The sequence below is a fragment of the Myotis myotis genome, unplaced genomic scaffold (assembly GCF_014108235.1).
Source record: "Myotis myotis isolate mMyoMyo1 unplaced genomic scaffold, mMyoMyo1.p scaffold_m19_p_6, whole genome shotgun sequence".
NCBI classification, from domain to species: domain Eukaryota; kingdom Metazoa; phylum Chordata; class Mammalia; order Chiroptera; family Vespertilionidae; genus Myotis; species Myotis myotis.
In genome coordinates, this window is record NW_023416368.1 from 64476944 (window position 1) to 64494373 (window position 17430).

Genomic DNA, 17430 nt, shown 5'->3' on the forward strand with positions numbered 1-17430 from the left:
CAGAGAATGGCCTGTTTTATTCCATAATGAAATACTGCTGCCAAACCTGGTTGTTAGACCAGCACAGACTTAATGACAGCCATGAGTTAAAATACATTGGTACAGAAATGCACGTTTTTCTTGGAGTTGTTTTCCTCAAAACAGCCATCAATCTTGACAGCTTTCTATTTTGAAGGCCGTAGCGCCTGGCACAGTGGAGGGATCTCCGTAAGCATTAAGTAGCAAAGTTCTGGGAATGTTGGATCATCAGCACCCGTTCCTACTTTGGCCCTTCAGGTCTGTTACTTAACAGCGCTCTTCACATTTCCTTCCCCCAGCCTCCTCCGCCCTCGTCTTCTCCAGCTGGGCGGGGAGGGAGGAGCTCTCAGAAGCTGCGGGTGCCTAGGGTCAGGCAGAGCTCCTGTGTCGCTGCTGTGCCACACAGTTTGTTGGTGCCCAGATATCCATTTGATAAATACCCAACTTCCAACTATGTGCCAGGCACCATGCCAGGGCTGGGGCTTCAGGACTGAACTACACAGACCCAGTTCCTGCTTCCTTATAGCCTATCAGAAGTAGCCTAGCATATGCTTGATAATTTACTTGTTGGAGGCACAGCAGTGTTTGTTGTTGAATGAATGAACATTGCTCATCTCAGGACGCAGCACTTAGGGCAAAAGGATAAGATGCAACCGTTTGAGAAAAGCCACTGTTTTTGAGAGAAAAAGGAGCTGAAGAAGAGACAGTATTCTTAAGAGGAAAACTTACCAGGCTGTCACTTGTCCAGATGGGGAAAAATTCAGTTCATTTCAGAATGTGGCCCTTCACGGAAAATTACTCTCGTGTAATTGATGAACTAAACGGACATCAAAGTGTGTTAGAAAGAAGCCTGTCACCACCCCCCCCCCCCCCCCCCCCCCCCTCCGGTCTAGCATCTCAGCGTTTCACACATCAGAACTGTAGCTCTCAGAGGCTGTTTCCGGAGGCCAGGGCTACTGACAAAGCAGACGCTGGATCCAGCAAAATGGCGTATGGCAATGAAATCCAAGCAACGGCCACACGCTACAAATAAACAGAGGGGCTAAACTTTTAGGCTCAGGCAAATGGACTTCATGTACTGAAAAGAATGCAAAACAAACAAACAAACAAACAAACAACAACCTGTTACAAATATTTGAATTGTTATTTCTCTATTATCTATTCAATTTTGTAAAGCCACAAACATGTCCTGATCATGGTCATTTCAAACTTTCTTTTATTGCCAAACAAAAGGTCAATAATATCACCTAGCTTATATCTATATTACCAGATGAACCAACACCATAGGAATCACTCATTCCATTTTTGCATGTTACTACCATTTCTGTTTCTGCTTTTCCCTTGTTGTTGTTTTTTAACGTTTCTTTTAAGACTGCTGATAATTTCAGATTTCCATAACTGGAAGGCCCTATAAGCAAGACTTTAGAGTTGGACCTAGTTGGGTTAATCCCCATATTTTATGAAATGTAGATGCTTTCTGCACTTCAGTTCCAAGGGGAAAAAGGAGAATGATAATAGCTACCACCTTGGGTTGTCTTGAGGATGAGGTCAACGCTCTGTAAAGTCCCCAGCACGGATCCGACGCAGAGAGGGTCTGAGGGTACAGAGGTCAGGCTGTGGCATTCAACCACAGTTGAGAGATTATAAGTATGTCATCACTTTATCTTTTAATGTTGCCTCATACTTACAGTATGAGTCTCAAGAGCATCTTGTGCTTATCGTCCATAATTCTAATTCAGTTTTCAATGGTATCACTTTCGTTCTTTATTCCATCCATACTATGGAGGAGTGGAGTACCAAGGAAAGAAGACACAGTTCCTGCCCTCAAAGGGCTTATCATATAGTGGGAGGAAGAGACAAATAAACAGATAATTATAGTAGGGTATGTCAGGACGCACGCAGTGATGGAAATATTTGGTCAACCAATATGTGCTGATTACCAATTTGTGCCTAGCACTATGCTTGATGCTGGGTATAGATATTTAACAAAGTGTAACCACTAAGTGCAATGACTGTTACAACAGGGAGTATTTTAGTGGGCGCGATGGAAATATATATTTGGAAATCTAAATTTTGAGGAGGGGTCAGAAAAGCTCTCCAAGGTCCCCTGATCTTGAAGGACAGGTAGGAGTTAGCTTCTAGAGTTGCTGTATTTCGGTTCCAAGAGGCTCTCATTTTAGAGATGGAACTTCACACGTTCAGATGAATTACCTTGAAGCACAATTACCACATATTTGACAAAAACATTTCATTTCTAGCCTCTATAGCAATGGATGAAGATGGCAGGGTTTCTACAGAGCCTTGCAGCTTCTTTTCTGGCTAGCAGCTTAAAGGCTAACTCATTAAAATTCAGAGTTGAGGTACATGGTGGGTGGTAGAACAAATGTTTTGTTCACTGAGCAGAGCTAAGGCCTTCAAGACAGTTTCTCCCAGAATCAGAGTCCCTCCTTGCAGCTATTCAGTAAGACACGATTCAGGCAGCACCTGCTCCAAATCTGCCATTACACCATCCAACTCTTTCGCTGGGTTAGATGCATATGATAATGACAACAAGAAAAAAAATAGCAAAGCATGACTGCTTCCACACTTGGCTTGACATATCTTACCTATGAGATGTACCTTACATCTGACTTCTCATTTATAAAATAGCTTCATGTAAATATAAAGTTTAAAAACAAACAGAATGAGTATTCAGTTGATGACTTTACCCACAGAAAGGAATTATTTGAAGAGATTTTTAAAGCACAGAAATTTGAGTATAAATATCTAGTGGGGTGTATTCTAAGATCAAGAACTGCTAAAAGCTTGATGGAAGTGTTGGTAATGTTACTCTGGCTCTGCTTGGGTGTGATGTGAGCACTGGATGTGATTACTAGTACTAGTATTCAATCATTCCTGGTTTGGTTGAGTAACAGGATTCTTAGAGTGGGAGAAAGAAAATACAGATGTTAACATAACAGAGCTAAAAATCAAATCCTGAATTAGATTGGAAGATATATGTGTGCATATATGTATGATAGTGTGTGTTTATATATCTATTTTCATAGTTCTATTCACTATAAAGGCCTAGACATGGGAACCAATTCAGCAGTTGTGAGCCCTCTCCTACTACTCAGCTCTACTCTTCAAATACCTTTTCCACTAAAGGAATCAGGCTTCTTGGAGAAATGGTTGATTCTGTATTTGGAGAAGGAAATGGGAAATATGATCTAGTACTCCCCACCATACCAGGTGAGGAAGCTATCCAAGAACACTACAGTCCTGTCTAAGGAACTTAGAAGCCAAACTTGAAGAGATTCCCACCTGCCAAAAATAGGACAGCTTGAAGAAAAGTGTGGTGACTGCAATGGACTCAGATACATCTACCTGCACATACATATGCATGAACATTCATGAGTTCCTAATGTCACCTGAAAATCCATAACAAACTGGTCACATTGGAGGATTCCCATGAATCAACTTATTTTGATAATGAGTAAATAAAAGGAAAGAACTAAACATTAATTCTGCCTTTCCACTACAAATGGTACCACTGCAAACCAAATAGAAGATGAGGGGACTTAAAAAAAAAATCAAGTAATCCAGCTAACACATAAAGAAGGAATAAGGGAATTAGGACAGCATCATTTTGCAAATGCTAATAAATTAATGAACCCAGGTGCTAATCATCAATGGCTGCCAAAACCAAAACAGGGTGGGGCAAAAGTAGGTTTACAGTTGTTCATTTAGAAAATAATACAATACTTAATAAATAATAAACAAGAATAAACTGTGCTTCACTTCTCACAACTGCAAACCTACTTTGCCCCACCCTGTATGTGTCTCTTGATGAAATACCACCCTACCACCTGGAAAGTAGTTGTTATGGGCTGAGTTGTGTCCTCCCAAATTCATAAGTTGAAGTCCTGACCTCCAGTACCTCAGAATGTGACTGTATTTGGAAACAGGTTCTTCAAAGTGGTAATTAAAATGAGGTCGTTAAGGTGGGCCCTAATCCAATATGACTGGTGTCCTATGGGGAGATTCGAACACAGACCAGCACAGAGGAATAACCAGGTGAAGACACATGGGGAAGATGGCCATCTACAAGGAGAGAGGCCTCAGAAGAAACCAACCCTGCCGACACCTTCATCATGGACAGCTGGCCTCCAGAACTGAGAGAAAAGACATTTCTGTTGTATAAGCCACCAGTCTGCGGTGCTGCATTATGGCAGCCCTAGCCAACTATACAGTAGTCTTGCCCCCAAAACCTACTTAGATCAGGCCTCTAAATCCAACTAACTGTGTACATAGAGGAAGTCAGAAGACAGCAGAAAATGCTAAATGACAACATGGAGATGCTGTCAGAAAAATGTATTGTGGGAAATTTTATAGGACAAATGGAAGCAAAATTTCTATGAAACAAAATGTGTCGCTTTAACAAATAGTAGAAGAGCATGAGGAGGAAAAAGAAGAAGAGAAGGGAGGGGGAGGAGAAGGAGAAGAGAAACTTATTTGGATTCTGTTTCTAACAAACAAGCTGCCCAAAGTCATAACATTTATGAGAAAATTAGAATTTTGAAGTCTGAATATTTGGTAAAATTATATTTTTAGGAGAAAAAAAATGGCCTTGTGATTATGTTAAAAAGGAATTTTTATATTTTGTAGTTATACCAGAAAGGTAGGAGGATTAGAAAGTAGGATAGACATGAAATAAGACTGGCTATAAATTGATAATGTTTGAAGTTGGGTGATGAATACTTAGGCATCTTTAAACGATTTTGTGTATATTTACATTTCCAAAGTCACTAAAAATAAACTCTCAGCTTTATCTTTAGTTCATGAAGGTCAAGGTGTTCCATTTGGATAGGTAAGCTGGTCCCCAAACTAAATTGAATCAATACTGTGATATCTCCCAACTCACCTCCACCTGCCTTGCTGCCAAGCCACATCAGTCAACACAGCTCACCCTCCTTCCTTCTGTTGTTTTCTGATACACAAATAAGCGAGTGACGCCCAGGAAGCGGCCCTAAGCAGAGAGGCCCTGGACTTGTTATCTCAGGAGCTCTGAGCTGCGGAGATTGGCAGTCCTTCCTGCATATCTTATATAAACTCTCTCCTATCTCTGACAACATCAGGAATTATAGTCAACATTCCTAATAGGTGACCCTAGGCCATCTGGTACACTGCATTTCTGGCAGGATTTTGGACAGCTGTCCCGGAGCCTCTGTGCAAAGCGAGAGTCACTTCGTATCAGTCATTAAAAAATACTGAATGGAAGTCAGTAAACACCTCTGTGTATTTCTACTTCGTGGACAGACGCTTGGCAACAGGAACCTTTTGGAGTATGTTATTCCTTAGAGGAAGATGACATGCTTGATTCCGATTGCATAGCCCCTGTCACAGGAAGCCAGCTGGCGCCCATAAGGGCAACCGGCAAGTGCTGGTGACATGTCTGTGGCAGGGACAGCACTTTCCCCATCCTGGAGCTCGGAGGAGACAATCTGGCCAAGTAACAAAGACGTGTTCACTTCGGGTAACGTGAGATCTCGCTTGCTTCTATTAATTCTTTACTTAAATGCAGTGTTAGAATACACAAGCCTTTCAAATACAGTGGTTCAATTGCCAAGAAACAAAAGCAGTAAGTCGAACCAAAAGTATCACAATCTGAGGTTTGAAGCATATGGTGTGTGTCATTCTCCAGAACTGCACAAACCTTCGATGCTCTCCTAGAAGAAAGCCCAAGAGCAAGCTTTTCATTTCTTTCGTGTGTGTGTGTGTGTGTGTGTGTGTGTGTGTGTGTGTGTTAAATTTGTTTTATGCAATAGTCACAGCGTACAGAGCAAAGGACTCCATACTTGGGGCATGTTCTAAAATAGGCACAGTGGCTCAAAGAGAGTAGTGATGACCACACTTCATAGTTTGAATCTGCAATAGAAGATAATTAACAGTGTTACACCCTCATACAATATTATATAATTAATAGCATAGATGAAGCAAATGAGAAATATACTAATTACCTGCCCAGGTTTTTAAAAAATAAAAAATGGTCAACAAATAGTAAATGTTGTAAATAAACATTGTTTAATGAGTGTGCTCCAGGGACTAGGGTGAGTTGAATTTTCAGCTAACTGGTGGACAAATAGTTAACGCCTGCACTTCCCCTTCATAGTCAAGAACACTTTTCTATATTGGAAGACTACATTTTCTTACATTACAAAGAAATCAAGTTGAGTATCTATAAGAGACTCATTTCTTTATGATTAAGGACATTTGTGATTGAGGATATTGTAGAGATTCAAGATTATCATTCCAGCGTGACATCTTACACAGGAGGGACAATATAAGCTATTAGATGAGTGTACACTGACCCCATATTATTCCCTAATTTTGTTATTTATTTGTTTATTTATTATTGACTATTGGGGGGGAGGGTGGAAGTTTATTTATTATTGACTATTGGGCGGGGAGAGGGAGAGAGAGAGAGAGGAGAGAAACATTGACATGGATCAGTTGACGGCAATGGCTGTCCATCTTATGGGAGCCTCGAGGGCATTCGGCATCATTTTCAGGTGGAATGTACCTATCAGTACATCACATCAAGCGTGATGTGGCTTGAGTGGTGCAGAAGAAAGAAGGGATGCTGAGAGTCCGTGTTTATGAAAGCAACCAAGCTCAGTGTATCCGGGGCCCCAGTGCCATCCAAAGGTGACCAAAAAAGGAGAGATGGATATTGGTGGAAGGTCAGTCCTCACCTACCCCTCTGGCAGCGTGCTGCCACAGCAGGAACTCGGCTACAGGGCCCACCAGACCAGGCAGAGTCTTTTCACCCTGCGCTTCCAATTCTCAGTGTCTTGCCCAGCTCCATCCAGGGCCGGGCTTTTTCTATTTAAAAGGAAAATAGATAGTCTTGCTTTTAGTTATCTCTTTCTGTCTTTTAAAAATAGCATTCAAGCAACGTTCTTCTGTCTGCAGTAGCCACACTAGCAATTTGGGAAGACTTCCCTTGTGTTTTCTCAAACACTTCTTTGGGAAGCGATTTCATCTTTTTTTTTCCCTTGAGACAGTAATGTTTCATACTAATATGACTCACACAGTCGTGTTTATAAATTAAAATAACCCTATCTACTTCTGCAAAATAGTTTGTGCCTGTAGATAACACAGACCCACTTAAGACACTTTTGCTTCCTTGGAAAGGAGGGAACTAATAAACAAGAATAAAAAATTGAAGCAGGTATACATTTTGTCTTCTACATTTTATCACGAATGGTTAACCTTGGACGTTTATTGCAATCAAATAACCTCCTAGTAGCCATAGTCCTTTCACTGATTCATAGGTACAGCAGTAAATGAGCAATTGTTTATTCATATACTAATATCTTGGTCCTTCTGCCATGGGTTTATCTTACATAGACCACTGGCTTCCTGTGTGGTCTCCCAGGGGATACTGAACCCATACAGACCAGGTGTCTGCTCAGTACACTCTGGCTATGACTCTTAGCTAAAGACAGGATCAACAATATAGATAACTTCTGGATCTTTGAGGCTATAAATTTCCTCAAATATTGTCCTAATCACCCACTTGAATATTACTTTGGCCCTTTATCTTAAACAGCTTAAGTTATAACTCAGAGGTAATTGAAAATTAAACAAGAAAGCATGACACATGCCTTCTAGATAAACCTCGGTAAACTCTGTTGGATATGAATTACTAAAAATTAGCTTCTTCGATAAGCCTCTGTCTCTTTCTATTCATCAATAGTCTCCTGAGCAACAACGAACCCAGGAGAGATTCCATTAGCATTATGATTTTCTCTCTACTGGTAACGGCTTAATTTTGTTGTGCACTCATTTTGTTTGTCCAAGTATGAAATATCAAGATAATTTCATTTTTTTAGTCATCTCCATGACAGTGGTTGATTCAGAATCAAATAAGTGTTATCCCAGAGGATTAAGATGAAAATCTTTTGAAAATAAGACACAGCTTCCTCACATATGATTTTATAAGGACAGGGAGGGAAGGAAAATCAATGAGTAAGAAATAAGGTTGTGTTTAACTAAATGATGATATGGCTAAAAGTGGCCTACAGTATCCCAGTTTCCTCAGGCCCTCCTTTGTGGTACCTTCAGGATATGTTTTCTAGAAAGGGCCAGGTAATAATGCTTTATAGTCACACTCCCTGGCTGTGGGCACTGGAAGTCTGGTGTCTGGTTGTAGACTAAAAGGCAGCAGCAAAGGAGGGTAGAAGGAAGTTTTTTCTCAGGCAGCCAGAGTCTCTGAAATTATACCACATATGCACCTGCCTGTGTCATAGAAACACCCACTCCATCTATGCAGAAGGCCAATTCTGAAAACAAAAATTCTATGAAAAACATCTTGAAAGCCCCAATTAGGGCTTTCATTCCTTGGCAGATTCTGGCTTTAGGTGTAGACTAACTACACCACAAATGCAGAAAGATCTTTAAAAAACAGGAGCCTTGTTTTCCTGCAAATGTTCCAAAGAGAAAATAACAGGGAGAGAAGGGCTGTTCCCTCAGAAAGCACGGATCCTGCCAAATGGTTTCTAAATGTGTTTCTCCAAAATTTCCATGGGCCACCGGGGGCTTTTGAATACTTCCGGAAATGGAAGGAGCAGAAATCAATGACCCTGTGAGAAAGCAAACATTTAAGGGAACTAGCTGGCTGGGAAAACAGGTGGTCACGCTGTTAAGACACAATATAGACACCGTAACAGTCCTCTTCACAGGCTAGACATACACAGAGTTACATCACTTTGTGTTGCTGCAAGGAAAAAGCTGAAGCCCTAAGGCAGCGGTTCTCAACCTGTGGGTCGCAACCCCTTTGGTGGTCGAACGACCCTTTCACAGGGGTCGCCTAAGACCATCCTGCATATCAGATATTTACATTATGATTCATAACAGTAGCAACATTACAGTTATGAAGTAGCAACGAAAATAATTTTATGCTTGGGTCACAACATGAGGAACTGTATTTAAAGGGCCAGAAGGTTGAGAACCACTGCTAAGGGGAAGTTTCCTCATATTTCTCCATTTGAGACTCAAGTGAAGAACAGTTTTGGTATATATATATATATATATATATATATATATATATTTTTTTTTTTTTTTTTTCAACCAGACTGACTCACTGGAACTCACACAGTTAGCAACTTGTTTCTTTAACTTTGGAATCCCAAAGACATTAATTTTACCACTTAATAGAACTATTTTTAGTCAACCAGAGAGAACCCAGGAGACCTCAAAACAGAAGAAAAAGGTTTGCTCTTGGGCAAGACTGACGCTGGGTGGTCAATCTCCAGAAAAAGCAGCTACTTTGATCGATTAAGGTAAACATTCATTCACGTCGGTTCTTTGGCCAACATACAGAGAGTTCATTGAATTGTTTGGTCATAAATCAAAGTGCCTGCCCCGGGGTCTCCTGCAGGCCCAGACCGAGTCACAAAAAGACAGGAACCCGAGGACCAAGCAGAGCCACCCCCATAACAGGCCCCCTCGTCAGGCTGTCCGTGGTATTTTTCCTGGCAGAAGTGTCCAAATGCAAGTCCAGTTTGTCCCATTGCTTTTAGACAGTTACATAAGCAAGGTCCAGGCCGTCATTTCCTAACTTCGTGCCCAAGTCTGTTTTATCTTCTAACTCCATTTCTCGGCTGTCCAGGCTGCTAGGAAAATCCCAGCCGCTGCCCAAATAACCGACAGGTTTTTTTTTTAAGGAAAATATGGACATGTTTTGTGGTAAAAATAATTCATGCTCACAGTTTTAAAAATTCAAACAACAAAAGAGTGTATGAATGTGAAATCAGTTCCACTTCACTCCAAACCCACTATCAGGTGTACTCACAATCTTCTTCGCTGGGGATAAATACAGAACATATTTTTGTATCTTCATAGAAGCAAACAAAATCGACTGACAACATGTTCTATGTTCAGGATCTCTGCTAGACACTGAAAAAAGTTCACTTGCCTTTACTCACAGATTTACTGAGGGCAAGAGTCTACATACCATCGAGTGTAACAGGTGGGGACAATGTTCTGTGGGAACGCCGGCAGTCATGGTGCGGCTCCATGTGGAAGCTAGGGTAACCACTCAGGAATGCTCTGTGGTAACATGAGTTCCATTTTTAAGGCTGGGTGGGAAATCAGAAGGAGGTGGGGCCAGGAAAGGAATTCCAGCCGTAAGAGTCACATCACATAAGCAAAAAGAAATCATGTGGAGAAGTGACCCTTCATGATGTGTGGAGGAAATGGCTCATTGTTTGATGGCTAACACATAGGATATTGGTTGGGGGGGTATGGTGGAAATTGTAGCCCAGGGCCCAGATTGTGTAGTGCTTTAAATTCCATACTAAAGATCTTGTGCTAATGTCTATAGGCAAATGGACGGTTGTTTTAAAAAAAAATTTAGTAAGGAAGTAATATACTCAAACCTGTGTGTTAGAAAGAATACCTGGCATGGACCAGTCTTAGAAGACTGTTTGCTGAGGGGATGGAGCAGAGCAAGGAGAGACTGAAGGAAGGAAGACACATTAAGCGGTACTGGGATACTTGCAATGATGGGAGCCTAAATTCGCAACGGTGAGACAGTTTGGAAAAAGACTCAGCGAGACTTGGCAAGCAACTCTATGTGGGGAACGGAGCAGATGTAAAAGTCAAAAGCAATTCTGATATGTTTCTTGAGTGGCTGGGTGGATGGTTATGTCATTGTCCAAAAATAGGGACTGGAGGAAGGAGAGGGCATTTGGGGCCAGATGGAGAGGAAGCAGGGCATGTGTGTGGAGATGAATTGAGAGGCAGCATCCTGTGAGGACAACATAGTCAACATCTATTAAACTTGTAATATGTCCCCGATACTGTTTTAAGTGCCTTGCAAGTATTAACTCATTTAGTCCTCCTAAAGAGTAGGTGTTATCATATTATAATTTCCATTTACAGGTGAAGTAATTGCATAAGTTTAGAATCAGATGACTCTGAGTTCAAATCCCATATCTACTGCTTTTTAACTGTTTAATCTTGGATAAATGACTTAATTTAATCTCAGATGTAAAAACTAGGAAATGATACCTATCATCTGGGATTAGAAGGCTAGTGGCCAGTGCATGGATTCATGCACTTTGAAAGGAACTTAATTAGAAGAAAGATTTGTGCGGTAATTACATTACTGCAAAAAATTACATGTCAAATAAGTATATCAACGACGACACTTTCTTTCAGCTTCAGAGGTACGTTGTGCCAATAGTTGGTCTTCAGATACATTCTGCCATTGTGTGTGATTGGCGTCAGCGAGAGCCTTATATGTATTGCGCATGTGTGAGTCAACGTTTTTAAATTGCCAGTGCGTGTTATATGTACTGGTCGTTCGGTTGGTCGGTCAGTCGGTTGGATGGTTGGTCAGTCACTTAGCCTTATATATATATAGAAGATTAGAGGTAATGCATATTAAGCAACTAGCATAGTGTCTGGAAGCTCATGTATCTGAATAAATGCTAGATGTTATTATCAGCTATGAGATATCCTGGTACTAGGTTCAGTAAAAAGCTGGGAATTTATGTGTAGGTTGTGGAGCTAAAAGTAAAGATTTTAAACATCAGTATGTTGGTGTTGGTTAGATCCTGGGGTATAAATGCTATCCCCCGCTTGGTTTGAAGATGGGTGAATTAAGAGATGAGACTCATGGAGATTTCTGGGGAATACCAATGGTAAAGAAACAAAAAGAATAGAAGATTCTACCCCAAAGAAATATAAATGAAGCAATATGAGAGGAAATGGGGGTGGGGAGTGGAAATGGGAGATTGGTTATACACAAAAAGACTGGTTAAATAAGTAAATGCAGAGGAGAGCCAGGTTTCCAACTGCAGAAAAGAGTTACAAATATGACGAGGAGAAGGAGAATGAACCTTCTGATGAACCCTGTGCAATGCTGTCTGAAATGGCTGCATGACAATGGCAACCCTCGTACTCAGATCTTGAATTCTAAATACCATTTTCCACTAAAAGGAACTAGGGTTCCTTTGAGAAATGGATTATTCCAGGGCTAGGGCAGGGAAAGATGAACCTGGAACCTTTTTTCTTTGTGCTAAAAATTTAAGGAAACGCTCAAAGAATGAGAGGGACATGTTGAAAGGACATAGAAGCCAGATTGAAAGAGCTCCCATCAGCCAAATTTAGGACAATTTAAACATGTCTATAATGAAAATGAACATTATAAATGGATTATAATCCATTGCATAAAATAGGAAACCATAAGATCCTATTGATGTAGAGAAATAAATGGCCCAGCCAGCATGGCTCAGTGGTTGAGCATTGATCTATGAACCAGGAAGTCATGGTTTGACTTCCGGTCAAGAGTACATGCCTGGGTTGCGGACTCAATCCCCAGTAGGGGGCATGCAAGAGGCAGCCAATCAATGATTCTCTGTCATCAATGATATTTCTATCTCTCTCTCCCTCTCCCTTCCTCTCTGAAATCAATAAAATATGTTTTTTAAAGTTAAAAAAATAAATAAATGAATAAGTTGAAAGTTTGACATGGGATGAGAGTTTACATAATGTCAAAGTATTTTCGAAGAAATACTAATAACAAAAGGGAAAAGTGACTTCACAAGGGAGGGGCCTGGCAGACACTACTTTAATCAGGTGACCCACGGGAAGGAACCTCACCAGACCTGGGACAGTCACGCCATGGCCATTCTGTGTTCTTCTTCCTCGGAGATGTCTAATCTGAAGCTAATCAAGGAGAAACAAAATCAATCCACGTTGCAGGGCATCTACAAGATAACTGGTCTGTGCTCTTCAGAAGCTTCACAGCTGCGTGACAGTCGCAGGAGGACGGGGACTTGGTTCCAGGTTGAAGGAGACTGACGAGAGGAAAAAACTGAAGGCAACGGGTGCTTCCCAACTGGATCCTTTTGCAGAACGGACATTGTTGGGACAATTGGCAAAATGTGACACGTGCCGGAGGCTTAGAAGATAGTCATTCAAACAAGTGAACGTTCTGAGTTCCTCTGATTTTGATGGTTATACTGAGGTTGTGTAGAGTGTCCTGGTTTGTAGGCATTACATACCCAAGTACTTGGGGATGATGGGTATCATGTCAATGACATACCTGCAAGTGGTTCAGGTAAAAAAAGCTATTGTATTGTGCTTGCACGTTGTAAAAGCTTGAAATTATGTCAAAAAGGAAAAGATCTGACCCTTCAAAGTTAATAGTAAGAACGTTACACGAAGAACGTTTGGTTGCTTTGTTTGTTTTTTGGGGGGTGCGTACGAGTGTGTGCTGGCTGGTGTGCCTTTGTCACTAAGAGCGAACCGTTACCCATGGCGTGGTATTCATGCTCCAGCTGGACCCCAACCTGCTGCTGCTTGGTTTCCTTCTTTTGACTTTTGTGGCTCTTTTGTAAATCAAAACTAGTGTGCATAATTCTCCATAATGAACATGGCTACTATTTCTTTAAGACCCTTAAAATCTTTGAATTACAACTAACTTAACTTTCATGGCTCCTGGTGATTCAAGATTCAGAGACACAGGGTAGTCTGAATTAAAAAAAAAAAAAGATTATAATTGCTTCTATAACACATAACTTTTAAGAAAATGTAGCACATTTGCATGAAATGGTTTTCCTCTGAACCATTTATCAAGCTAATATGAATTATAAATAATGCCCATCCCTACATTCTAACCATTAGCTATCCTGCCCCTTCAACTTTCTTGAAATTATCCCCAGCTATTAATCTGTACTTGCAAATAATAAGCCAGACTGTAGGGATCCATTCCTGCACAACTGCCATTGGTGGGAGGAGAGGAGGCGGCTGCGGGTGAGTGGAGGCGGGTGGGAGGAAAAGTAGATCACCTTGAAAGTAATGTCAGGTGGTACTGGACATACTGGGGAGAATACTTAGTCAAATATATGCTGTCTAACCACTGTGCTATACACCCAAAACTAATACAAAAAAAATATTGAATGTAAACTGTAATTGAAAAATAATTATTTTTGGATAAAAAAAGAAATTTCATTCTGATCTCCCTCCCTTCCTCATTACTCTTTCCATCACTGATTAGTTGAGGGTCAACTATGTGTCAGGCAGGGTAACGGGCACTGGAGCCGATGATGAAGGAGACACGTTCTGGGCCCTTTAAGGAGCACTGGGTTTGGAGGCAAGAGCCTGCTGCCCTGGGAATTTAAGTCTATTCTAAGAGTTTCTACAAAAGGATTCAAATGTCACGTGCCGTGGAAGGAGAGAAATTGCTGCCTGACAGGGATAGGGAAAGTCTTCACAGAAAAGGTGACTTACAGCCCAGGAAAGGAGGAGGGAGGGGTTACAAGCAGAAAGAAAGGTTGAAGCAGAGTCTGAAGGTCTGAAAGTGTGGCTCTGTCAGCTCACAGCGGGGCTAAGTGCACAGTGAAGCTCTGTGTGTGTCTGAGAGGAGGGAGGGCGGGGGGGGGGGGGGCCAGAAAGGCCCCCGTGGGTACATCATTTTTTAAAAAGAGAGAAAATAGTCAAAAAGCAAATAGCAACAACAAACACCCCTGTGCGCTCAGCTGAAGAGTTTGAACTTCATTCTGTGGGGGTCAGGGAGAGTGATGGTCAGCTCTCTCCCCGCAGGGGCTCTGCGATTCCAGCCAGTGGGGAGGGAGTGTCTACCCTGTGCGCCTTGAGGAGTGATGGCCTCGCTCTGCACTGAGCCCTCTACTTAGTGTTATCGCCCCCTCTCCTGCCTCCCCTCACAAAAATAGCAGGCCCCACAGTTTCTGTTCCTTACCTGGATTTATTTTTCTTCATGGCACTACCCAAACAGTTGACTTACTGATGCCTATTTCTGTCTCCCACTGATACATATACTTTAAGACAAGTATGTCAAACTCACGGCCCTCAGGCCACATGTGGCCCACAGCGAATATTTTCGTGGCCCAACCAATATAACGGTATGTAAGAAACGTTTTAATAAAAATTTCGTAACTTAATTTTTACAATATCCTGTTATACAGAATTATTAATAATGAACGACAATGTTCGCTAATGACTGATTACTATAATCGTGCTGCATTCATTTCCCTTCTGTGCCTTACGCACAGGCGTACCATTTCTCTCCACTAATACTAGCAGAGGATATTTTAGCGGATGAGGGTCACATCATTAGTCTTGCACTGACTTGTTTGGTGTGCGCAACAGGAAATATTTTGCTTTCAGAGAACAAGAAAAATGGGTTTATTTGCGTTAGCTTATTAATTTGTGCAGTTATTCAGTGTCTGGTAAGTTAATGTTCAAGAAAAAAATATTAATTTTTATTAAAATGCTCTATTATTTTATGTTAATGTTTACTCATTTATTTCAGCCTTTTGTAGTTAGCATGTCTCTATTGAAATAAACCTACGTTTCTATGATAATGGAAGCTTTTGTTTTTTTGCGGCCCACATAAACTTAACCCTTGTTTATTTGGCCCATGTTAGCCTTTGAGTTTGGCATGCCTGTTCTAAGATAAGTGGTACTTTGTCCCACATTGCTGCCTCCTCGGCCATGTACTATGCCGGCTATGGTTGTGTGCATGTTCTTGAATGGGTGAGAGTGATGCAGACCTGCCACAAATCTTGGTCCGAAGGACTTGGGCACCCATGAAACTCAGATTCCGGGAAGGGAAGTGGCCACGGGGCTCTGAGCACCCAGGTTGGAGAGATGGGGTTCTCTAGAGTGACAACAGCCTTCCAAGTGAGATGGCAAATCCTCATTCTGCGATCCTTTTTGTCGTCCACCTCGCACCCCCCAGCTGGCCCTTCATAACAGAAGGCAATCCTTGGATAATACTCTAATATAGGGTTGTTGGGAGCTAGACAGGGATTTCACTGGGGAAGGAGAATAAAGCATAGGTCATTCTTCCAATACACTGTCCAAGGGCAGACTCTGGAACCATGAAACTGGTGTTTTCCTGAATTCCCCTGAGCTCTCAGCATGGACAGACCATGTCCTGCAGAACTTGTGGGTCTCATGAAGTCTCAGCCTGACCATCTCACCTTCCACTTCTTAGCATCTTGCATGCCTGGCCTGCAGGACATGAGGGCAGTCATGATACAGGGAAAACGCACCCACAGGTTCCTAGATACATGTCCATCTGGGGAGGTGGCTCCCATCTCCAGCCCCTGGATGGCCGGTGGAGTGGAGTGGGCGGAGTCCCAAAACTTCTCAGGACACTGGCTGATGGCTCAGGTCATTTGCTTTCCCAAGCCTGTAGCTAGAAATCTCCTCGAATCACAAGAAAAACAGACAAATCTCAACTACCTGAAAACTGGTGGCCTTGTTTCTAGGTCCTTCCAACTTGATAACCAACCAATTCATTCCTATTTCAGGCAACCCAAACCTTCTATTATGGACGTGCTAGGAAAATTCAGCCGTGGCCAGATGGCCTGGAATATGGGTGATTATGAGAACACCAACCAGAGGAATTCCAGGGGGGCCACCCTCATTAGGCAGGCCAAGGAAACACTGCCCACAGCCTCCAGACCACCAAAGCTGCCAATGCCACCGAAAAAGGAGGTATGAGCATTTGCTTTTATGACTCATCATAGAAGACAGCAGGCTTTTTCAATCTATGAGTTAGAGAATGCTTTTCAACAGTAATACAGCAACTAAGGTTTTTCCAACTGCTTTTAACCTATCAGAACATTTTGTGACTGATAATGGATTTCCACAGTAACATCTTCACGGTGGGTATTCTTCCCACTTCGTAGCTGAAGAATACAAGAGGTTGTGGATTTCAGTCCTTACGACTGCTTATGGATCATACAGTTTAATCTGGAGACAGGCCATCCCCTTGATTTCCAAAACCCGAGAAAGCACTTTGTGTAACAGAGGTAAATCTTTAAACCTTCTTAAAAGCTTTACAGACTGGCCAGCAGAGTGAGAATATACCAGGTTCAAATCTACTAGTTTCCCCCCATTACTATGTATGGAATCTTGAACAAGTTGCATCATTTCCCTATACAGGTTTTTAAAATGAGTAAAATGGGGATATTAGGATCTGTCCTGAATATTTTGTAGTTATTATGAGAATCATGTGAAGAAGGTGTAAGAGTATATATTCAAATCAACAACTATTTCCACAGCAAAATGCACATTGTAGTCATCCAGGGTTTCGAGTCTGGTAACAAGTTTCCATGATTGAAAGTGTAATAGAGTCGCAGGGATACATTCAGAGAGTCGTGAGAGAGTGTCCATGCTCCACTGAAGAATCTTGCCAACTCCCGAGAATCTTGCTTACCCTCTGTCGCCAGAAATCTGATTCATGAGCCATTAATTATATCCTATTGGAAGCATTCCGTGGGGGAGCTGCAGAGGCCTCGTAGGCCCTGACCCCAGGGACTCTTTATATTGAAAAAGGGAGCAGTTCAGCTGCTAACATTCTTACGTGGTCTGAATTTGGGACTG

At 41.7% G+C, this 17430-nt stretch overlaps 1 protein-coding gene across 1 annotated transcript in view; it reads left to right on the plus strand.

Annotated features, from left to right (window-relative positions):
• The window catches only part of CUNH4orf45 (chromosome unknown C4orf45 homolog), a 67840-nt gene extending 51295 nt beyond the window's left edge, over nt 1–16545 (plus strand). Inside the window, exon 4 of the mRNA XM_036314016.1 lies at nt 16353–16545. Within this exon, the coding sequence (XP_036169909.1) occupies nt 16353–16545 (193 nt within the window). The remainder of the gene's footprint in view (nt 1–16352) is intronic.
• The last annotated feature ends 885 nt before the right edge of the window (nt 16546–17430 follow it).